This window comes from Theropithecus gelada, unplaced genomic scaffold (genome assembly GCF_003255815.1).
Source record: "Theropithecus gelada isolate Dixy unplaced genomic scaffold, Tgel_1.0 HiC_scaffold_15897, whole genome shotgun sequence".
Classification (NCBI taxonomy): Eukaryota; Metazoa; Chordata; class Mammalia; order Primates; family Cercopithecidae; genus Theropithecus; species Theropithecus gelada.
Window position 1 is genome coordinate 1 of NW_020257655.1, and position 23,762 is coordinate 23,762.

The following is a 23,762-nucleotide window of genomic DNA, read 5'->3' on the forward strand; positions in this document are numbered from 1 at the left end:
CTTCCTATCCATCCACCTTCCTATCCATCCACCTTCCTACCCATCCATCTTTCTATCTATCCACTCACTCATCATCGCATTCATTGACCCACTTGCTTATTTACCCATTCACTGTTTTCATATCCATGCATCTATCCGCTCATCCATCCATTCATCCATCCTCCCATCCATCCTTTTGTTAGGGAGTGACGAGGTTGGAGAAGACTATCTATTTTCCATCTAGAGGAAGAAAACTATCTAGTTCTCTATCTAGAGGAAACTATGTGGTGGATGGGAGAATGGATTAACAGATGAAGGGAATGGAGTTGAATTTAGGGTAACATTAACTCAAGAGAGTCTGTGTCCAGCCGTCAAGATAGACCCTTCGAATGTCTATCAGTCATGGACAGCTCTTGGGGATCCTCGAGAGGGCCCTGGAAAACCCAGAGCTTAGCGTGGGTGCCCCTTAAGTCCTCTGCATGGGTTTAGCTCCCAAACATGGCTTCCTTACTTCCTGACAGACATCGACGAGTGCCAAGAGCTGCCAGGGCTGTGTCAGGGGGGTGACTGCATCAACACCTTTGGCAGTTTCCAGTGTGAGTGCCCACTTGGCTACCACCTCAGTGAGCACACCCGCATCTGTGAGGGTGAGCATGGACTCTCTTTGGGGTGGGTCAGGCTCTTCCGCTCTCTCCCTGCCTTCGTGCCCTGCCAAGCCTCACAAGGGTCGAGGAGGGAAGGCCTCATAGAAAGGCTTCTGCCCCCTGCCTCCTCTTTTGTCATGATCTGTCAGTTCCCTCTTGCTGCTTTTAAGATGTTCATGGCTGCTGTGGATCTGTGGCGTGGGGGATGGTAGGCAGGCCCTTAAAAACGCCACGACACTCCCTTACAAAGTACAGCAGCTTCTTTCTTTACCATTTCTTTGTCTGGGTGTTGTAAGCTTTTGACTGGATTCCAGAGTTCTGCAAAAGTTGATTTTTGTCTGTTTTGCCAGCTCAATAGTTACTTTTGTGGAGGAATGGAGCCCTGGAGTTCCCTACTCTGCTATTTTTGGTGACATCACTCTTAGCATGCTAATATTCCACAACCTATTTTTGCCTGCTAGCTAAGAATACTTTATTACACTTTTTTCGGCGGTTGACAAAAACCAAAGAAGAATAACATTTTTTGACACATGAAAATTATATGAAATTCAAGGCTGGGTGCGTGGCAGCTCACACTGGTAATCCCAGTAGTTTGGGAGGCTGAAGTGGGAGGATTGCTTGAGGCCAGGAGTTCAAGACAAACCTGGGCAACCTGGCAAGACCTTGTCTCTACAAAAAATTAAAAAGTTAGCCACGCATGGTGACTCATGCCTATAATCCCAGCTACTTGGGAAGCTGAGGCAGGAGGATCACGTGAGCCTCGGAAGTTGAGGCTGCAGTGAGCTGTGATTATGCCACTGCACTCTAGCCTGGGTGACAGAACAAGACCCTGTCTTAAAAAAAAAAAAAAAAGAAAAAGGCTGGGCACGGTGGCTCACGCTTGTAATCTCAGCACTTTGGGAGGCCGAGGTGGGCAGATCACAAGGTCAGGAGTTTGAGACCAGCCTAGCCAACATAGTGAAACCCCATCTCTACCAAAAATACAAAAATTAGCTGCGCATGCTGGCACACGCCTGTAGTCCCAGCTACTCGGGAGGCTGAGGCAGGAGAATCACTTGAACCTTGGAGGTGGAGGTTGCGGTGAGCCGAGATAAGGCCATTGCACTCCAGCCTGGGCAACAGGGTGAGACTCTGACTCAAAAAAAAAAAAAAAAGGGAGAGAGAGAAAGAGGAAGGAAGGAAGGAAGGAAGGAAGGAAGGAAGGAAGGAAGGAAGGAAGGAAGGAAGGAAAGAAGGAAGGAAGGAAGGAAAGAAGGAAGGAAGGAAGGAAGGAGAAAAGGAGAAAGTTGTATAAAATTCAAATTTCAGGGGTCCATAAATAAAATTTCCTTGGAGCACAACCAGTGCCACAGTGTGTTTGCATATTGTTTGTGTCTGCTTTTCTTACTACATTGGCAGATTGAATAATCATGACACACTGTAGTTTGGTCTGCAAAACCAAAACAATCTGGCTCTTTACAGAAAAAGCTTACTGCCCCATGGACTAGAGTAATGATCAGATTGAGAATCAATTTTTTTCCCCCAAGAATACTTTATCCATAAGGTTCTTGATTCCTATCATATCATATTGGGAAGACGTGGATGATCCATTCTTGGTGATTATAAAACTGACTCGTAAACTCAGGTCATTTTGTTCCTAATAGAAGCAGTATCATCATCAACTTTATTTTTATGAATTTTTTTATTTTTTTATTTTTTAGAGCCAGTGTCTCACTCTGTTGTCCAGGCTGGAGTGCAGTGGTGTAATCACAGCTCACTGTAGTCTTGACCTCCTGGACTCAGGTGATCCTCCCACCTCTGCCTCTCAAGTAGCTGGGACCACAGGTGTATGCCACCATGCCCAGCTAAATTTTCATTTTTTGTAGAGATGGGACCTCACTATGTTGCCCAGGCTGGTCTCAAACTCTTGGCCTCAAATGATCCTCCTGCCTTGGCCTCCCAAAGCAGGGATGATAGGCATGAGCAACTGCATCCAGCTTGTAAACTTTTTTTTTTCCCCTTAACATCATGTTGTTTTTGTTTGTTTGTGGGTTTTTGTTTATTTGTGTTTTAGAGCCAGGATCTCATTCTGCACCCAGGCTGGAGTGCAGAGTTGTGATCACAGCTCACTGCAACCTTAACTTCCTGGACTCAAGTGATCCTCCCAAGTGGCTGGGACTGCAGACATGCACCACCATGCCCAGCTAATTTTTTAAAATTTTTAGTAGAGATGGGGTCTTGCTATGTTGCCCAGACTGGTCTCGAACTCTGGGCTGAAATGATCCTCCCATCTCAGCGTCACAAAGTGCTCAGATTACAGACATGAGCCACTATGCCTGGCCCATATTACAGTTTTCTTCATCACTAAGATGTGTGTGCGTTTTAGGCTGATTTTGAAACCAAACTTAGGTCCCTAGTGAAGTGGCCTTGCTGGGTCTCTGGAGGGGAGTTATTCAGACAATTCCTGGATGCTGCCCACTGTTCCCCTCCACTCCTCCTTTCCCTGCAGATATTGATGAATGCTCCACACACTCGGGCATCTGTGGCCCTGGCACCTGCTACAATACCCTGGGAAACTACACCTGTGTCTGCCCTGCAGAATACCTCCAAGTCAATGGTGGCAACAACTGCATGGGTAAGAAGCATGATGACCTAGGGAAATGGCAATCACAGAAGCAGCACCTGGGCATGGGAGGAACTGCTGGGAGCCTTCAAGCCTATGGACAGGGAGGATAAGCATATATGATGTGCTGATATGTGGCAGCAAACAAAACCGCAGGATTCAGGAGCCCGGAGCTGCCATGAACAGTTGCTCAGGTTGTGCACTGCTCAAAAAAGGCTGAAAAAAATGAATAGATCCCCCAAGTGTATTGGGGGAGAGACATCAAGCCAATCAAGCCAGGCAGTAATCCCCCTCTTTTTTTTTTTGAGAGAGAGTCTCGCTGTGTTGCGCCGGCTGGAGTACAGTGGCACAATCTCGGCTCACTACAACCTCTACCTCTGAGGTTCAAGCAATTCTCCTGCCTCAGCCTCCCAAGTAACTGGGATTACAGGCGTGTGCCACTACACCCAGCTAGTTTTTGTATTTTTAGCAGAGACAGGGTTTAGCCATGTTGGCCAGGCTGGTCTCGAACTCCTGACCTCAAGTGATCTGCCCGCCTCAGCCTCCCAGAGTTCTGGGATTACAGGCGTGAGCCACTGTGGCTGGCCAAGCCAGTAATCTTCAAATGAATGAGTTAACGAGTTCCCATCTCTTTGGCTCCCTCTTCCACTGATTTAGGTGACCCTTACCCACATTCTTCTCCTTTATGCCAACTACAGATATGAGGAAGAGTGTCTGCTTCCGGCACTATAACGGCACATGTCAAAATGAGCTGGCCTTCAACGTGACCCGAAAAATGTGTTGCTGCTCCTACAACATTGGCCAGGCCTGGAATAGACCCTGTGAGGCCTGCCCCACTCCTACCAGCCGTGAGTAACCCTCCTCAACCTTCTTCCCAGCCTGGCCCCTCATAGCATAATGGTTAAGGAAACACAGTGCCCTTAGGGCTCTTAGATTAATTCTCCTTGTTCTGATGAGAGCCAGAGAGTTGAAGTTCTGTCCCCCTATTAGTCCATTCTCATACTGCTGCGAAGAAATCCTGGATACTGGGTAATTTATAAAGAAAAAGAGGTTTGGCTGGGCGTGGTGGCTCACGCCTGTAATCCCAACAGTTTGGGAGGCCAAGGCGGGTGGATCGCTCGAGGTCAGGCATTCGAGACCAGCCTGGCCAACATGGTGAAAACCTGTCTCTACTAAAAATACAAAAAAAAAATTATCTGGGCGTAGTGATGCAGGCCCATAATCCCCGCTACTCGGGAGGCTGAGGCAAGAGAATTGCTTGAGGCCGGGCACGGTGGCTCAAGCCTGTAATCCCAGCACTTTGGGAGGCTGAGACGGGCGGATCACAAGGTCAGGAGATTGAGACCATCCTGGCGAACACGGTGAAACACCGTCTCTACTAAAAATACATAAAAAAACTAGCCGGGCGAGGTGGCGGGCGCCTGTAGTCCCAGCTACTCGGGAGGCTGAGGCAGGAGAATGGAGTAAACCCGGGAGGCGGGGCTTGCAGTGAGCTGAGATCCGGCCACTGCACTCCAGCCTGGGCTACAGAGCGAGACTCCGTCTCAAAAAAAAAAAAAAAAAAAAAAAAGAGAATTGCTTGAACCTGGGAGGTGGGGATTGCAGTGAGCCGCTATCACACCAGTGCACTCCAGCCTGGGTGACAGAGCAAGACACTATCTCAGAACAGAAAAAAAAAAAAAAAAAAAAGGAGGTTTAAAGGACTCACAGTTCCACATGGCTGGGAAGGCCTCACAATCATGGCAGAAGGTGAAGGAAGAGCAAAAGCCCGTCTTACATGGTGGCAGGCAAGAGAGAGCATGTGCAGGGGAACTGCCCTTTATAAAACTATCAGATCTCACGAGACTCATTCACTATCACGAGAATAACACGGGAAAGACCCGCCCCCATGACTCAATTACCTCCCACCGGGTCCCTCCCATGACATGTGGGGATATGGGAGCTACAGTTCAAGTTGAGATTTAGGTAGGGACGCAGCCACACTGTGTCAGTTCCCATGTATAGAAGGCAATACTTTATTTTTTTTTTTTTTTTTTTTTTTTTTTTTTTTTTTTTTTTTTTTTTTTGAGACAGAGTCTCGCTCTGTCGCCCAGGCTGGAGTGCAGTGGCCGGATCTCAGCTCACTGCAAGCTCCGCCTCCCGGGTTCACGCCATTCTCCTGCCTCAGCCTCTCAAGTAGCTGAGACTACAGGCGCCCGCCACCTCGCCCGGCTAGCTTTTTGTATTTTTTAGTAGAGACGGGGTTTCACCGTGTTAGCCAGGATGGTCTCGATCTCCTGACCTCGTGATCCACCCGTCTCGGCCTCCCAAAGTGCTGGGATTACAGGCTTGAGCCACCGCGCCCGGCCTAGAAGGCAATACTTTAAAGTGAGCAAGGTAGCTTTTCTTCCATTTTGCAGATTTTGAGAATTCAGGATGGATCAATGGAGTTTTCATGGGTAGGGAAGGCCCTTGATGATTCACAGGAGTAGCTGGGGGTGGGATAGGGTGGGAGGGGGTCGGTAAATGTCCCAGGCTGGGGAGGAAAGCACAGCTGGTTAGAGAGACCATAGACCTCCTGGGCTGGGGAAGGGGCAGACCTGGAGAAACTCAGAGCCAGGATTGGGACCCTGATGGGAACATCGGTCAGGATGAGGGAAGGTGTTCTAGGCAGGGGCACAACAGGAGCCAAGGCCTGGAGGCAGGACTGAACAGAGTGTATTGACAGCAGGAATGAGTCCTGTCGGAATGATCTAGCAGCCAGCCCAGGCACCAGGAAGAGCTGCAGGAATGGGGCAGTGATGGGAAGGGGGATTCTAGGGGTTTATTCATTTCCGTATTCATTTCCCAGAGCTGCTGCAAAACATTACTGCAAACTAGGTGGCTTTAAAAACCAGACATTGTGGCTCATGCCTGTAATTCCAGCTACTTGGGAGGCTAAGGTGGGAGGGTCACCTGAGCCTGAGAGGTTGAGGCTGCAGTGAGCCGTGATTGCACCGGTGCACTCCAGCCTGGGTGACAGAGTGAGACTTTGTCTCAAAAAAATTAAATTAAATTAAATTAAATTAAATAAGTGGAAGGAGGGAAAGGGTGGGGAGAGCAAAAAAAGTTCAAGGTAGCCAGTTGAGAGCTGGGCTCCAGGGATGAGGTGTCCCCTCCAGATGGGGAGCAGGTTGGGTCAGGCCTGCAGCCGCAGACTCAACTTTGTTCCCCTTTGCGCAGCTGACTACCAGATTCTATGTGGAAACCAGGCCCCGGGATTCCTCATTGACATCCACACGCGGAAGCCCCTTGGTGAGTGAGCAGTTCCTGCTCCATCCCTGGGCACCCATCCACCTGGGTCTGCTTCTTCCCACCCCTCCCCTCCCCTATAGCTCTTTTCCTTACATCCATTCCTCCATCCTCCCCTCTTCCTCCTCCCACACACCTCCAACTCCCCAGGAATCCTGCCCTCAAAAACATCTTTTTTTTTTTTTTTTTTTTAAAGAATGACACTTTAAAATTTTTATTAAACCGTTATCCATTTTTTAAAATGATGGTTAAATATATGCAACATAAAATTTACCTTTCCAGCCATGCGCGGTGGCTCATGCCTGTAATCCCAGCACTTTGGGAGGCCGAGGTGGGTGGATCAGGAGTTTGAGACCAGCCTAGCCAACATGGTGAAACTGTCTCTACTAAAAATACAGAAATTAGCTGGGAGTGGTGGTGCGTGCCTGTAATCCCAGCTATTCGGGAGGCTGAGGCATGAGACTCACTTGAACCCAGGAGGCAAAGGCTGCAGTGAGCTGAGATCCGCTGCACTCCAACCTGAGGGATAGAGTGAGACTTTTTTTTTTGTCTCCAGAAAAATACCATTTGAACCATTTTCAAGTGCACAGTTCAGTGGCATTAAGTACATTTGCATTGTTTTGCAACTATCACCATCGTCATCTCCAGAACTTTCTCATTTTCTCCCACTGAAACTCTGTCCCCATGAAACTCTCACTCCCCATTCCCCTCAGTCCCTGGAACCCACCATTCTCCTTTCTGACTCTGAATCTAACAGTTCTAGGGACTCCCTGTGAGTGGAACCACAGGATCTGTCCTTTTGTGTCAGGCTTATTTCACTGAGCATGATGTCCTCAAGGTGCATCTGTGTTGCAGTTTGTGTCAAATTGCTCCCCGCCCCTTTTTTTTTTTTTTTTTTGAGATGGAGTTTTGCTCTTGTTGCCCAGGCTGGAGTGCAATGGCACGATCTCAACTCACTGCAACCTCCACCTCCTGGGTTCAGGCGATTCTCCTGCCTCAGCCTACTGAGTAGCTGAGATTACAGGCACCTGCTACCATGCCTGGCTAATTTTTGTATTGTAATAGAGGCAGGGTTTCACCATGTTGGTCAGGCTGGTCTCGAACTCCTGACCTCAGGTGATCCACCCACTTCAGCCTCCCAAAGTGCTGGGATTACAGGTGTGAGCCACTGCGCCTGGCCAGAATGCTCCCTTTTTAAGTTTAACAAGGTATTGCATAATTTAACACCTGCATGCCAAATTTCAACCATGCAGTGTTTAACTGATAAGCCCATTTTCATTTGTTTTAATCCTCTGAATATATTCTTTTATTTATTTATTTATTTATTTATATTTTATTTTATTTTTTTTGAGATAGAGTCTTGCTCTGTCGCCCAGACTGGAGTGCAGTGGCCGGATCTCAGCTCACTGCAAGCTCCGCCTCCTGGGTTCACGCCATTCTCCTGCCTCAGCCTCCCGAGTAGCTGGGACTACAGGCGCCTGCCACCTCGCCCGGCTAGTTTTTTGTATTTTTTTTTTAGTAGAGACAGAGTTTCACCGGGTTAGCCAGGATGGTCTCGATCTCCTGACCTTGTGATCCGCCCATCTCGGCCTCCCAAAGTGCTGGGATTACAGGCTTGAGCCACCGCGCCTGGCCTTATTCTTATTTTTAAAAAAATTCAAACCATGGCAAATAAAACTCACTTCTCCTCCAGTCGTCACCTCAACTCTGTCTCTTTTATCCCTCTCTGGACATTCTTATGCTTTACAGCTGGAATATTTCTTTCTAGTTTTTTCTTCCTTCATTACATAATAGGTCTCCCACTGAAAATATATGACGTTGGTTTCTGGGGCATTTTACATAAATTATGTAATGCTTGACATGTTGGTTACAACTTGCTTTTTTCTTTTTTTTTTTTTTTTTTTTTTTTTTTTTTGAGACGGAGTCTTGCTCTGTCACCCAGGCTGGAGTGCAGTGGCCGGATCTCAGCTCACTGCAAGCTCCGCCTCCCAGGTTTACGCCATTCTCCTGTCTCAGCCTCCCGAGTAGCTGGGACTACAGGCGCCCGCCACCTCGCCCGGCTAGTTTTTTGTATTTTTTAGTAGAGACGGGGTTTCACCGTGTTAGCCAGGATGGTCTCGATCTCCTGACCTCGTGATCCGCCCGTCTCGGCCTCCCAAAGTGCTGGGATTACAGGCTTGAGCCACCGCGCCCGGCCTACAACTTGCTTTTTTCATCCAAATTGTGTCTTGAGGAACTGGCCAGGTTACTATCTGCCATGCAGCCTCTCTCTTTGCCCTGCCTAGAAGTGTTTCATGGTGCAGATACATCCCAGGTCCCCCACTGATGGGAACTTAGGTTGTTTCCAGTCCCCTACTGATGGACACTTAGGTTGTGTCAGATCCCCTTTTGATGGATACTTGGGTTGTTTCCAGTCCCCTATTGATAGATAGGTGGATTGTTTCCAGTCCCCTATGGATGGACACTTATATTGTTTATAACAATTTTATTGGCCGGGCGCGGTGGCTCAAGCCTGTAATCCCAGCACTTTGGGAGGCCGAGACGGGCGGATCACGAGGTCAGGAGATCGAGACCATCCTGGCTAACACGGTGAAACCCCGTCTCTATTAAGAAATACAAAAAACTAGCCGGGCGCGGTAGCGGGCGTCTGTAGTCCCAGCTACTCGGGAGGCTGAGGCCGGAGAATGGCGGGAACCCGGGAGGCGGAGCTTGCAGTGAGCTGAGATCCGGCCACTGCACTCCAGCCCGGGCGACAGAGCGAGACTCCGTCTCAAAAAGGAGAATGGCGTGAACCTGGGAGGCGGAGCTTGCAGTGAGCCGAGATCGCGCCACTGCACTCCAGCCTGGGTGACACAGCGCGAGACTCCGTCTCAAAAAAAAAAAAAAAAAACAATTTTATTGAGATATAATTCACATACCACACACTTCACCCATTTAAAGTGTCCTATTTAGTGGTTTTGAATACATTCACAGAGTTATGCACCCATCACCTCAATCTAAGTTTAGAACTCATTTTCATCACACAAAAATAACATTTTCATCACAGTCCCCCATTGATGGACGTTTAGTTTGTTTCCAGTCCCCACTTGATGGATATTTAGGTTATTTCCAGTCCCCTATTGGTGGGCACCTAGGTTGTTCCCAGTCCTCCATTGATGGACACTTAGGTTGTTTCCTGTCCCCTACTGATGTACACTTAGATTGTTTTCAGTCCCCCATTGATGGACACTTAGGTTCTTTCAAGTCCCCTTTTGATGGACACTTAGGCTGTTTCAGATCCCCTTTTGATGGACACTTGGGTTGTTTCCAGTCCCCTATTGATAGATAGGTAGATTGTTTCCAGTCCCCTATGGATGGACACTTATATTGTTTATAACAATTTTATTGAGATATAATTGACATACCACACACTTCACCCATTTAAAGTGTCCAATTTAGTGGTTTTGAATACATTCACAGAGTTATGCAACCATCACCTCAATCTAAGTTTAGAACTCATTTTCTTTTCTTTTTCTTTTTTCTTTTTTTTTTTTTTTTTTGAGAGGGAGTCTTGCTCTGTCGCCCAGGCTGGAGTGCAGTGGCCGGATCTCAGCTCACTGCAAGCTCCGCCTCTCGGGTTCACGCCATTCTCCTGCCTCAGCCTCCTGAGTAGCTGGGACTACAGGCACCCGCCACCTCGCCCGGCTGGTTTTTTGTATTTTTTAGTAGAGACGGGGTTTCACCGTGTTAGCCAGGATGGTCTCGATCTCCTGACCTCGTGATCTGCCCGTCTCAGCCTCCCAAAGTGCTGGGATTACAGGCTTGAGCCACTGTGCCTGGCCTAGAACTCATTTTCATCACACAAAAATAACATTTTCATCACAGTCCCCCATTGATGAACACTTAGTTTGCTTCCAGTCCCCCATTGATGGATATTTAGGTTGTTTCCAGTCCCCTATTAATGGACACTTAGGTTGTTTCCAGTCCCCCACTGATGGACACGTAGATTGTTTTCAGTCCCCCACTGATGGACACTTAGGTTCTTTCAAGTCCCCTTTTGATGGACACTTAGGTTGTTTCCAGTCCCCTACTGAGAGACATTTACATTGTTTATATATAACAGCTTTATTGAGATATAATTCACATACCACACACTTCACCCATTTAAAGTGTCCTATTCAGTGGTTTTGAGTACATTCACAGTGTTACACAACCATCACCTCAATCTAAGTTTAAAACATTTTCATCACACAAAAGTAAACCCTAAGCCTATTAGCAGTCACTCCCTTTATCCCCTCCCTTCTGCCCCTGGCAACCACAAATTGACTTTCTGTCTCTATTGATTTGCTATTTCTGGACATTTCCTTTAAATGGAGTCATGCAATATTGTTCCTGTGTGTCTGGCTTCTCTTAGAAGAATTATTTTAGGTTTCAACCACGTTGTCACATGTTACAGGGCTTTATTCCTTAATAAGGCTGAAGAATATTCCATGGTACAGACATCCCGTATGTTGCTCTGCATTCATCAATTGATGTTTCCAGTTTCTTGCTAAATAGCATCTCATACCGCTATCCTGCTTACGCTTAAGGCCGTTTCTTTCCAGCAAGGTTGCTGGGTCACAGGAAATGTGCATTTTTAGTTTAGAAAAACACACACTCGCTCTCTGCTCTTGTCTTTCCTCCCACATCCTGATCTCTTTCTGGTGTGAGTGGATGTATTTTGGCCACAGCAAGATTTTTCTGAGTGTGTGCTGATTTGTGGCCACAACATCCTCAACCAGATTGCAGGGCTAGTGGGTCCCTTCGCTGAGGGTCACTGGAAGTCCCAGGGGGTTGGGCTGCCCCTAATGGCAGATGCCCTCTGCAGACATTGATGAGTGTGGGGAGATCCCCGCCATCTGTGCCAGTGGTGTCTGCATCAACCAGATGGGGAGCTTCCGCTGCGAGTGCCCCACAGGCTTCAACTACAACAGCATCCTGCTGGCTTGTGAAGGTGCCACCTCTCCCTGTTCCCAGCCCTGGGGTGTGGGTGGGATGCATGTCTGCCACTGTGCAATCTGGGCAAGTAGCTAAAACTCTGTAAGCTTCCATTTCCACATGGAAATGGAATAATGGCTAACACCTTTCCAAGGGCCTCCATCTCATATAACCACCCTCACTCCAGCTCTGGCTGCTTCCAGAGAGACCACCTGTTCCGAAGCATTGGACTGGGTTTCAGGTTTGATTCTGTCAGGATAGGCTTCTCTGTCACCCCCACCTCATTTGCTGTATTTGCCCAGATGTCGATGAGTGTGGCAGCAGGGAGAGTCCCTGCCAGCAGAATGCCGACTGCATCAACATCCCCGGCAGCTACCGCTGCGAGTGCACCCGAGGGTACAAACTGTCGCCAGGCGGGGCTTGTGTGGGTGAGCAGGGTCTCTGGGAGGAGGTGAGGGAGCTGGGCTCTGTTGCCCATGGGGACTTAGATGGGGTATGGCTCTGTCCAGGTCTTTCTCCTTATCTATACTATTAGAGGGATTGGGGATGTATTGAGAGTGTCTGTTAATAGGATGTGATGGAAGTGAGAGCTCAAGTCAATGCTGAGAGCCTGACGCCCCTGGTGGAAGTTTGAGCGGGGAACTTCAAGGCAGGCTCTGGCTTCTCCATTGCAGTAGGGAGAGCTCAGGCAAACACTGTGTGGTAGGGGCCCTGGGGACACCATGCTGTCTGCACCCGCAGGACGGAATGAGTGTCGGGAGATCCCGAATGTCTGTAGCCATGGCGACTGCATGGATACAGAAGGCAGCTACATGTGTCTGTGTCACCGTGGATTCCAGGCCTCTGCAGACCATACCCTGTGCATGGGTGAGACCCTCATCTTTCCCCTCCTTTCAAGTCAGGCTGCCGGGGGTCTACATCTCCTCTGGGATGGAAGTGGTGTTTCTGTCCATCCTAGTTCACAGACAGATCCAAGTTTGGGTCCTGACATTAACATCTTGGGTAAATGGCTGATGTGCCTCCCTGTGCCTCAATTTTCCCATTTGTAAAATGGGGGTGATAGATCACACCAGGAGTACTTCCCAGCCATCACCCCCAGGGGTCACTGTCCAGTCATCTAGGCAGGGCTGGGTGCAGGGGAGGACCACTAGGTCCAGCTGGCCTCTCACTCCGTAAGTCCCCCAGTGCCCTGGGTGAGCTGGGCTGGGCTCTCGAGCTTTGCTTCTGCAGACATTGATGAGTGTGACCAGCAGCCTTGTGGAAACGGGACCTGCAAGAACATCATCGGCTCCTACAACTGCCTCTGCTTCTCTGGCTTTGTGGTGACACACAATGGGGATTGTGTGGGTGAGTCCGCTCAGTTGGCAGGCTGGCCACAAAGTAGGTTCTCAGAATCTAAGGAAGTAAATCTAGAAATTGACCACAGAAAGATGCCCAGAAAGTCCCCAAATATTTAGAAATTAAATAACAGGCCGGGCGCGGTGGCTCAAGCCTGTAATCCCAGCACTTTGGGAGGCCGAGACGGGTGGATCACGAGGTCAGGAGATCGAGACCATCCTGGCTAACACGGTGAAACCCTGTCTCTACTAAAAAATACAAAAATCTAGCCGGATGAGGTGGCGGGCACCTGTAGTCCCAGCTACTCAGGAGGCTGAGGCAGGAGAATGACGTGAACCTGGGAGGCGGAGCTTGCAGTGAGCTGAGATCCGGCCACAGCACTCCAGCCTGGGTGACAGAGCGAGACTCCGTCTCAAAAAAAAAAAAAAAAAAAAAATAAAAAAAAATAAATAAATAACATACTCCTAAATAATCCACAAGCCAAATAAATCATAAGGAAAATTAGAAAATATTTTGAAGTAAAAGAAAATGAAAATGAAAGCATAACATATGAAAATACATAGGATGCAGCTAAGGGAGCACTTAGAGGCAAATTCATAGCATTACATCGTTATATTAGAAAATATCAGCAACTACCTCATAAGGTAGGTGGAAGGTTAATATACACAGTCTATACATGAGTGCTCAAGTTGAAGCCAATGCTATCAACTCAACTCAGTTGCAGACAGAAGTACAAGGAAGCCTTGATCCCCTCAAGTTTTGTGGGTGACCCGGCCTGCCTATCTCCCCTCTACAGATTTTGACGAGTGTACTACCCTGGTGGGGCAGGTATGCCAATTTGGCCATTGCCTCAACACAGCTGGTTCCTTCCACTGCCTCTGCCAGGATGGCTTTGAGCTCACAACTGATGGGAAGAATTGTGTGGGTGAGTCTGCCTATGGTGCTTGGAGGCATCTCAACCAGCCCGTGCTCCATGTACACCACAGTTTGGTACTTCTGGGTGAGCATAGATCCATTTACTACCCAAGCATTTATTTTAAGGTTTAAAAAAATAATACCCAGCACATTGGGAGGCTGAGGTGGAAGGATTGCTTGAGGCCAGGAGTTTGAGACTAGCCTGGGCAACATAGTGAGCCCTTGTCTCTACAAAGAAATTAAAATTAGCCAGGAGTGGTGGCTATTGCCTGTAGTCCTACCTACTCGGGAGGCTGGGGCAGGAGAATCACTTGAGCCCAGGAGTTTCAGGCTGCAGTGAGCTATGATCACACCACTGCACTCCAGCCTGGGCAACAGGGAAAGATCCTATCTCAAAATAAATAAATTAATTAAATAATTATAAAACCAGTACATCAAACCTATGTTTTTATGTATGGGATTTGAGGTGTAGGGTGAGGCTGTCTTGAAAATGTAAGTTTCCAGAAGCAAAGAATAGTAGAAGCGCTAAATGGTTACCATGGAAGGAATCTGCTGGTGGTGCCAGATTAGGAATCTTGCTACCTCTTCCCACTGGACACCATCTGGCCCCACCTATAACCCCACGAGAGTCAGATAATCCTTCCCCAGCTGTCCCTGTGGTCCTGAGTCTCAGCCCTTGCCCTGGAGCCAGAATTGCCACTGCGAGGGCCTGTCCTGGGGCCCTCGGTGATCACACAGTAATTGCAGGTGTGGGTCCCAGTCCCAGGTGAGCCCCCTGCATCCTGGCTGGCACAAGGACCCTTCTTTCTTCTTTTCACAGACACCAATGAGTGCCTCAGCCTCACAGGAACCTGTCTACCAGGCACCTGCCAGAACCTCGAGGGCTCCTTCCGTTGCATCTGTCCCCCTGGCTTCCAGGTGCAGAGTGACCACTGCATTGGTGAGTGTCCAGCCCCAACTCCCATTTTTGGGACCAGGGAGTGCCTCTCTTTCTCCATCCATAAAATGGGAATACCAGCTAGGGTTGTGATGAAGGTGGAGATGTACTTAACGCAGAGTCAAACACAGCTTCATAAACTATTATTGTCATTCTGATTGTTTCTGGACTTTGCGCTCAGGATTTTGTCTCTGGTGCCCACAGGCTTCCTCGTGAATCCTATAAATTGACATGGGTGTGGGGGTCTCACCGTTTCTCAGTGCACCCAAATGTAGAGCTCCTCACTTGCTAACTGGTGATCAAGGACCAGTCTGGCCCAAGCTTCACTGTTGTAATCACCTATAGAGATGATTTCATGCAGTCTGGACTAACTAATCTGGCCTGATCTCCTTTGGTCCATTTATCCACTTGGGCTAGCCTCAGAGAGTGTGGGCTAACCTGGACCAACCTGGGATGAGCAGATGAGCTACCTTGTTCACTGTAATCTAACCTGGACCAGTCTGGCCTGAGCAGATAGGCTAGCCTGGGCTAACCTGAACCAGTCTGGCCTGAACTTCTCTGATCTGGGCTTCCATCTGGGCTAGCCTTGTATAATCTGACCCAGTCTGGCCTGGTCTCTTCTAATCTATTCTTTTTTTTTTTTTTGAGACAGAGTCTCACTCTCAGCTCACCGCTGTAACCTCCACCTCCCGGGTGCAAGCGATTCTCCTGCCTCAGCCTCCCGAGTAGCTGGGATTACAGGCGCTCATCACCACACCTGGCTAATTTTTGTATTTTTAGTAGAAACGGGGTTTCATCATTATGGCCAGGCTGGTCTCAAACTCCTGACCTCAAGCGATCTTCCCACCTTAGCCTCCCAAAGTGCTGGGAATACAGGCATGAGTCACCACGCCCAGCCTATTCTGATCTATTCTATTTGGGCTAGCTTAATACAACATGAGCTAACCCCATCCTGTGTAGGGTAAATACATCCAGTCTCAGTTAGCTTTGTGCAATTGTATTTTTTTTAAGGTTTTAAAATTTTTTTCTATTTTTTCTTATTTTAATCTCAACAGTTATGGGGGAACAGGTGGCTTTTGCTTACATAGATAAGTTCTTCAGTGGTGATTTCTGAGATTTTGGTGCACCTGTCATCTGAGTAGTATACAATGTACCCAGTATGTAGTCTTTTATCCCTCACCCCCCTCCCATCTTTCCCTGGAAGTCCCCAAAGTCCTTTATGTCATTATTATGCCTTTGCATCCTCATAGATTAGCTCCCACTTGTAAGTGAGAACATACGATATTTGATTTTCCATTCCTGAGTTACTTCACTTAGAATAATGGCCTCTAGCCCCATCCAAGTTGCTGCAAAGGACATTATTTTGTCTTTTTTTTTTTTTTTTTTGATGGAGTCTCGCTCTGTCACCCAGGCTGGAGTGCAGTGGCACGATCTCTGCTCACTGCAATATCCATCTCCCGGGTTCAAGCGATTCTTCTGCCTCACCCTTCTGGTAGCTGGGATTACAGGTACGCACCACCACAACGCCCGGCTAAATTTGGCATTTTCAGTAGAAAAGGAGGTTTCGCCATGTTGGCCAGGCTGGTCTCCAGCTCCTGAACTCAAGTGATCCACCGACCTTGGCCTCCCAAAGTGCTGGGATTACAGGTGTGAGCCACTGCGCCTATTTTGTTCCATTTTGTGGCTGAGTAGTATTCCACGGTGTATGACATACCACATTTTCTTTATCTACTCATTGGTTGATGGGCATTTATAAACATGATGGTTCCATATTTCTGCGATTGTGAATTGTGTTGCTATAAACATGCATGTGAATGTGTCCATTTCATATAATGACTTACTTTCCTTTGGGTAGATACCCAGTAGTAGGATTGCTGGATTGAATGGTAGTTCTACTTTTAGTTCTTTAAGGAATCTCCACACTGTTTTCCATAGAGGCTGGACGATGTGCAGTTTCAGTCTCTAATCATGAACTCTTCCTGACCATGACCTTTACTCTGGAGACACCTTCCGGGAAGGACCTACGTGCACACACAATACTCACCTCGCGCTACAGCTCATACTGAGCTCTCAGGACCCCAGCCCCGCTGCAGCCCCTGGCTGGACCTGCACTCCATCTGCCCCTCCTCACAGTGGAGTCCTCTCCCCACTGGTGGAGATCCTGCTTGCCCCCCACCCAGCTCATGTCCCCGCCCTTCCAGATATCGACGAGTGCTCAGATGAGCCCAACCTCTGCCTCTTTGGCACCTGTAGCAACAGCCCTGGGAGCTTCCAGTGCCTCTGCCCACCTGGCTTTGTCCTCTCTGATAATGAGCACCGTTGCTTTGGTGAGTCTGCACAGGCCTTAGGGAAGAGAGTGGGAAGTGGGGCGGGGAAGGGTCAGATTGCCCAGAAAAGAGGCCTGTGGCTTCTTGTATGACCCTACGGGAGCTTTGACCAGGCAGAGGTGTCTCTCTGCATTAGCAGGGTTATCCTAGTGCCAGCAACCTCTTGGCTATAGAGGTCATGTCTACAGAGGGCTAACCTGGTCCATTTTGAGCTAGCCTGTGTGTGCTTCATTTAGGTTTTCCTTGTATTGGTCACATGACTGTAGGCTGTCAATGGGCTGGTTTTGTCCAGTTTGAGCTAGCCTAGACTACTCTGGGCTGGCTCCATTTCAGCTGGGCTAGCCTCATCTACTGTGGGCTAACCTCACCCAGCTTGAGCCAGCCTGTTCTCTCACAGGTCAGGGGCAATAAGGGTGAGAGCAGAACCTGCAGTGCACCTCAACGAATAATTGCTGTTCTGGGAGGCTGGGACCCCAGCCTGCTGGTGAGGACTTGATAGGCATCCGGAGCCGAGGATTTGGGGTTTGGAGTCTGAATTCCAGGATCCTCGGGCTTTCTGGAATCAGTCATTTTGCCTCTCCAGGAAGGGGTTTTTGATCCAAGAATAACCACCGAGTTTGATCTTTCTTCCTGGCATGAGAACACCCCAAAGCAATAAAGTGGGGTGCGATTCCAGCTGTCCCCTCAAAACCCCAGGGCAGGTTGGGGTCGGTGGCTCTTGCCTGTAATACCAGCACTTTGGGAGGCTGAGGTAGGCTGATCACCTGAGGTCAGGAGTTTGAGACCAGCCTGGCCAATGTGGTGAAACACTGTCTCTACTAAAAATACAAAAATTAGCTGGGTGTGGTGGCACATGCCTGTAATCCCAGCTACTTGGGAGGCTGAGGCAGGAGAGCCAAGATCATACAACTGCACTCCAGCCTGGGCAACAGAGCAAGACTCCATCTGAAAAAAACAAAAAACCACCACCAACACCAACAATGAAAAACCCAGGGCAGATCCTCATTGGCCCAGAGTAGGTCACATGTCCATCCTCAAACCAATCACCATGACCAGGGGCGTGGCATGTTCTGATTGGCCACTGGCAGGATCAGCACAACCTATTCACCAGGACTGGGGTGCGAGAGGTCAGAGAGGCAGGTGGGCACTGCCAGTGGCCCTCAATCAGGGTAATGGAGCCCCCATCCCACAGACACACGGAAGAGTTTCTGCTTCACCCGTTTTGAGGCTGGGAAGTGCTCGGTGCCCAAAGCTTTCAACACCACCAAGACCCGCTGTTGCTGCAGTAAGAGGCCTGGGGAGGGTTGGGGAGACCCCTGTGAGCTGTGTCCCCAGGAAGGCAGCGGTGAGTGCCCACCCCTGTCCAGCCTCCCCTGTCATGATGCGCCCTCACCTTCCTCTCTCATTCTTCCCTCATCCTTCCCTGCACACACCTGGGGGCTGCACCTGGGCCCTGACTCTGACTCCCCTCCCCCTCTCTGTCCAGCTGCCTTTCAGGAGCTCTGCCCCTTTGGCCACGGGGCAGTCCCAGGCCCAGATGACTCCCGAGAAGGTGAGCCCCTCACCCACGTGCTCAGAGCCCCTTCTGGGCCACCCAGATCCATCTCCGCACTGCCTGGGTCTCTGAGTCTCAGGCTCCCTCTGAGAACCCGAGTGGCCCTGGACCCTCCCAGCCTGGGGCTTGGGCTCTCATCCCCTTGGGGCCTTGAGTGTGGCCAGGGCTCTGGGGATTGCACGGTGACAGGAGCCATGTCTGCAACACCTGCCATCCGCAGACGTGAACGAGTGTGCAGAGAACCCTGGCGTCTGCACTAACGGCATCTGTGTCAACACCGATGGATCCTTCCGCTGTGAGTGTCCCCTTGGCTACAGCCTGGACTTCACTGGCATCAACTGTGTGGGTGAGTGGCCAGCCCTGCTCCAGCCCTGTCCCAGGCCCCTCCCAGGACAGGAAGGAACAGAGCAGGGCAGGGAAGACACTCCCAGGCAGTGGGTGAGATCCTGTCCTTACCCACTGCCTCTCTCCCCCATTTGCTTTTCCTCCCTCTGTACTTCACTCATTCATTCACTTACTCACTCATTTTCTTGCTCATTCATTCACTCACTCACTTATTCATTTACTCACTCACTTATTCATTTACTGACTCATTCATTCACTGACTCATTTATTCATTCACTTGCTCACTCATTCACTTCTCTATTTTCTCATTCACTTCTTCATTTTCTCATTCATTCACTCATTTATTCACTCACTCTATCTACTCCCTCATTCATGTACCAATTCACTCACTCATTCACTCCTTTGCTCACTCATTCCTTCACTTGTTCATTCATTCACTTGTTAATTCACTAACTCCCTCATTCATTCACACCTCACTCATTCATTCACTTGCTCATTCATTTATTCATTTACTCACTTATTCACTCATTCACTCATTTGCTCCCTCACTTATTCACTTGCTAATTCACTCACTCATTCACTCCTTTGCTCACTCATTTCTTCACTTGTTTATTCATTCACTTGTTCATTCAATCACTCCCTCATTCATTCACACCTCATTTAGTCACTGGCTCATTCATTCACTCACTCATTCATTCACTCATTCACTCGTTTGCTCCCTCGTTTATTCATTTGCTTATTTGTTCACTCATTCATTCATTCCTTCATTTGTCTCCTTGCTCATTCACCCATCCAATCACTCATTTATTCACTTACTCACTCGTTCCTTTGTTCATTCATTCATGCTTTCACTCACCTATTCACTCATTCGTTTCCTCATTTGCCCCCTTGTTCATTCATTCACTTCCTTGCTGATTCCTCCATTCACTCACTCACTAATTCACCCACTCATTGACCCCTTTACTCACTCATTCCCTTATTCATTTAACCGTTCATTCACTTATTCATTTATATGTTTTATAGAGATGAAGTTTTGCTATGTTACCCAGGATCTGTTCGAACTCCTGGACTCAAGAGACCCTCTTGCCTCCGTTTCAGTTACTGGTTTAATCACTCCTTCATTCACTGGTTCATTCATTCACTTATTGTTCATTCACTCACTCCCTTGCTCACTCATGCATTCCTTCACCTGCCCACTTGCTCACACATTCACTCATTCATTCACTAAACACATACCACTTGCCTGCCCCATAGCCAGACTACACGTGCATTCGATCTGGCTCCATCCGAACTGTGGTGGTCAACAGGCAGGCAGATGGGATGCTATTGAGGATGGGGGACCCTCTGCAGGCATTGACCACCCCCTTACTCCCACCCAGACACAGACGAGTGCTCTGTCGGCCACCCCTGTGGGCAGGGCACATGCACCAACGTCATCGGAGGCTTCGAATGTGCCTGTGCTGACGGCTTTGAGCCTGGCCCCATGATGACCTGTGAGGGTACGACTCTGCTTGCAGAGGACCTGGGCCGTGTGACGGAGATGCCTGGGGGAGGGAGTGGAGGTCCTACTCACAGCCCTCCCACAGCTGGCACCTCCACTGGCCTCCCCAGACATCGACGAATGCTCCCTGAACCCGCTGCTCTGTGCCTTCCGCTGCCACAATACCGAGGGCTCCTACCTGTGCACCTGCCCAGCCGGCTACACCCTGCGGGAGGATGGGGCCATGTGTCGAGGTAGGCCTGACCAACATGGTGAAACCCTGTCTCTACTGAAAATACAAAATCAGCTGGGTGTGGTGGCACACGCTTGTAATCCCAGCTACTTGGGAGGCTGAGAGACAGGAGAATTACTTGAACCTGGGAGTCGGAGGTTGCAGTGAGCTGAGATCATGCCACTGCACTCCAGCCTGGACGACAAGAACAAAACTCCGTCTCAAAAAAAAAAAAAAAAAGAAGAAGAATCCTGCAATGCACACAGAACAGCTACCCACCACACAGAACTTTCCTATCCCAAATTTCATAGTGTCAAGGGTGGGAGACCCTGGTCTGGGACTCAATGTCTCTGGGGCTGTTTCAGGGTCAGTGTTCCAGGGGCCAGGAGCAGACTCACAGACCCTGACGTGGGCAGGGGATGCAAGCTTTGTAGGACAATTCCTGATTCCCTTAGCTTCTTGGAAGCTGGGGCTGGGCAGGAGCCGGGGGCTCCCTTCCTAGGAGGGATGGACACCTGACAGGGCCTGCAGGGAATTTGCTCAGGTCCCACCAGGGCTGACATAGGGTGGAATCCAGGTCCCCACAGCCATGGGGTGCCTGGCCTTGGCTGACCATCTGTCCCTGGTCATCCGAAGATGTGGACGAGTGTGCAGATGGTCAGCAGGACTGCCACGCCCGGGGCATGGAGTGCAAGAACCTCATCGGTACCTTCGTGTGCGTCTGTCCCCCAGGCATGCGGCCCCTGCCTGGCTCCGGGGAGGGCTGCACAGGTATGGGGGTACTGGAGCTTCAGGGGTGCAGGGAACCCTTTGTGGAAGCAAGAGGGTCGGACAAGGCACAGTGGCTCATAACTGTCATCCCAGCACTTTGGGAGGCTGAGGCGAGAGGATCGCTTGAGCCCAGGAATTTGAGGTTGCAATGAGTTAGGACAGTGCCACTGCACTCCAGCCTGGGCAACAGAGCGAGACCCCATCTCCAAAAACAATAAAAGTAAAAATAAGGCCTGGCACAGTGGCTCACGCCTGTAATCCTAGCACTTTGGGAAACCAAGGCGGGTAGATCACCTGAGATCAGGAGTTTAAGACCAGGCTGGCCAACATGACAAAACCCCATCTCTACTAAAAATTTAAAAAAATAATAAATTTTTAAAAATTAGCTGGGCAAGGTGGCGGGCATCTGTAATCCCAGCTACTTGGGAAACTGAGGCAGAAGAATTGCTTGAACCCAGGAGGCGAAGGTTGCAGTGACCTGAGATCGTGCCATGGCATTCCAACCTGGGTGACAGAGTGAGACTGTCTCAAAATAGAAAATAATACAAATAAAAATAAATTAATAAAATTAAATTAAAATAAAAATAAGCAAGAGGGCCTGGGCAGACCCAAAGGGACCCTTTGGGGCTGTGGAAGAGGCAGGTTGCCTGTGGCCTACCCCACACCCTGGTCTGCCTCATCCCTCCCATCTCAGATGACGATGAATGCCGCGCTCAGCCTGACCTCTGTGTCAATGGCCGCTGCGTCAACACCGAGGGCAGCTTCCGGTGCGACTGTGATGAGGGCTTCCAGCCCAGCCCCACCCGTACTGAGTGCCATGGTGAGTGTGGCTGGCCATGCACAGTGGATGCCCCCACCTACCACGTGGCACCCACTGCCTGCCCCCCCACTGCCTGTCCCTCCCACTGCCTGTCTCTCCACTGCCTGTCCCCCATTTCCTGTCCCTCCCACTACCTTGCCCTCCCACTGCCTGTCCCCCTCACTGCCTGTCCCTCCCACTGCCTGTCCACCCCCACTACCTGGCCCTCCCACTGCCTGCCCCCCCACTGCCTGTCCCCCCTACTGCCTGTTCCCCCCACTGCCTGTGCCTCCCACTGTCAGTCCCTCCCACTGCCTGTCTCCTCTACTGCCTGTCCCTGCCACTGCCTGTCCCTCCCACTGCCTGTTCCTCCCACTGCCTGTCCCTCCCACTGCTTGTCTCCCCCACTGCCTGTCCCTCTCACTGCCTGTCCCTCCCACCGCCTATCCCTCCCACCGCCTGTCCCTCCCACCGCCTGTCCTTCCCACTGCCTGTTCCTCCCACTGCCTGTCCCTCCCAGTGCCAGTCTCCCCCACTGCCTGTCCCTCTCACCGCCTGTCCCTCCCACCGCCTGTCCCTCCCACCGGCTGTCCCTCCCACCGCCTGTCCCTCCCACTGCCTGTCCCTCCCACCGCCTGTCCTTCCCACCGCCTGTCCCTCCTGCTGCCTGTCCCCCCACTGCCTGTCCCTCCCACTGCCTGGGAGCTCCCCAAGGGGTCTGGGGCACTGGGGGGCAACCCAGGGGGTTGCTGAGCTAATCTGGACACACACGTCCAGTGCCCCCCTGCTGTCCCTCTTCCCTCTGTCCCTTCTGTTAAATCCTGGAAGAGTGAGAGGCCTTCTCCACACCTCCTCCAACCTCACTGGTGCCACACCCTGGAACCAACCTTCCCCAGATCTCCCACTTCCTGGGAACTAACCCCAGCCATCTGTCCTGTGTATCTAGCTCCCTCCTGGATACCCCTATTCCCAACATCCCCAAAGAACAGCTTGCCCCAAAGTAAGATCAGTCTTTGCCCCCAAACCAGCCTCCTGGAGTGACCCTTGGCTTTCCTGTTGTTCTCCGCAGACATCCGGCAGGGGCCCTGCTTTGCCGAGGTGCTGCAGGCTATGTGCCAGGCTCTGTCCAGCAGCAGCGAGGCTGTCACCAGGGCCGAGTGCTGCTGTGGGGGTGGTCGGGGCTGGGGGCCCCGCTGCGAGCTCTGTCCCCTGCCTGGCACCTCCGCCTACAGGAAGCTGTGCCCCCACGGCTCAGGCTACACCGCTGAGGGTCGAGGTGGGTGCCCATGCCCTCAGGACCCTCAGGGAGGCAAGAAGAGGGGGAATTTGCTCAGGGTCATACGTCTGTACTGCAGCAGGTGCTAGAATGTGTGAGCCACTCTGTGTGCATGTATGTGTGTGTGTGTATCTTTGTGCTAGCAGATATGAGAACCAGTACATGTGCTCCATATGCGTGGAAGAACTCGGGGGGTTGAGGGAGCAGGTGTGTGAGTCAATGTGTGTGTGTGTGTGTGTATGTGTGTGTGTGTGTGAGAGTCAGTGTGTGTGTGTGTCAGTGTGTGTGTGTGTGTGTGAGTCAGTGAGTGTGTGTGTGTGTGTGAGTCAGTGTGTG

General features: G+C 50.1%; 1 protein-coding gene across 1 annotated transcript; it reads left to right on the plus strand.

Moving 5' to 3' along the window:
* Positions 1-500: 500 nt before the first annotated feature.
* Positions 501-23,426, plus strand: LOC112617210 (fibrillin-3; the record flags this gene model as incomplete). Its single annotated transcript, XM_025373963.1, has 19 exons — positions 501-626; positions 3,112-3,237; positions 3,924-4,073; positions 6,427-6,498; positions 11,342-11,467; positions 11,754-11,879; positions 12,193-12,318; positions 12,682-12,798; positions 13,586-13,714; positions 14,525-14,644; positions 16,843-16,968; positions 18,161-18,313; positions 18,455-18,520; positions 18,744-18,869; positions 20,248-20,367; positions 20,480-20,602; positions 21,217-21,351; positions 22,046-22,171; positions 23,220-23,426. Coding segments are annotated over 19 exons (2,400 nt in total), but the record flags the coding sequence as incomplete, so codon positions are not given.
* Between the last annotated feature and the right edge of the window lie 336 nt (positions 23,427-23,762).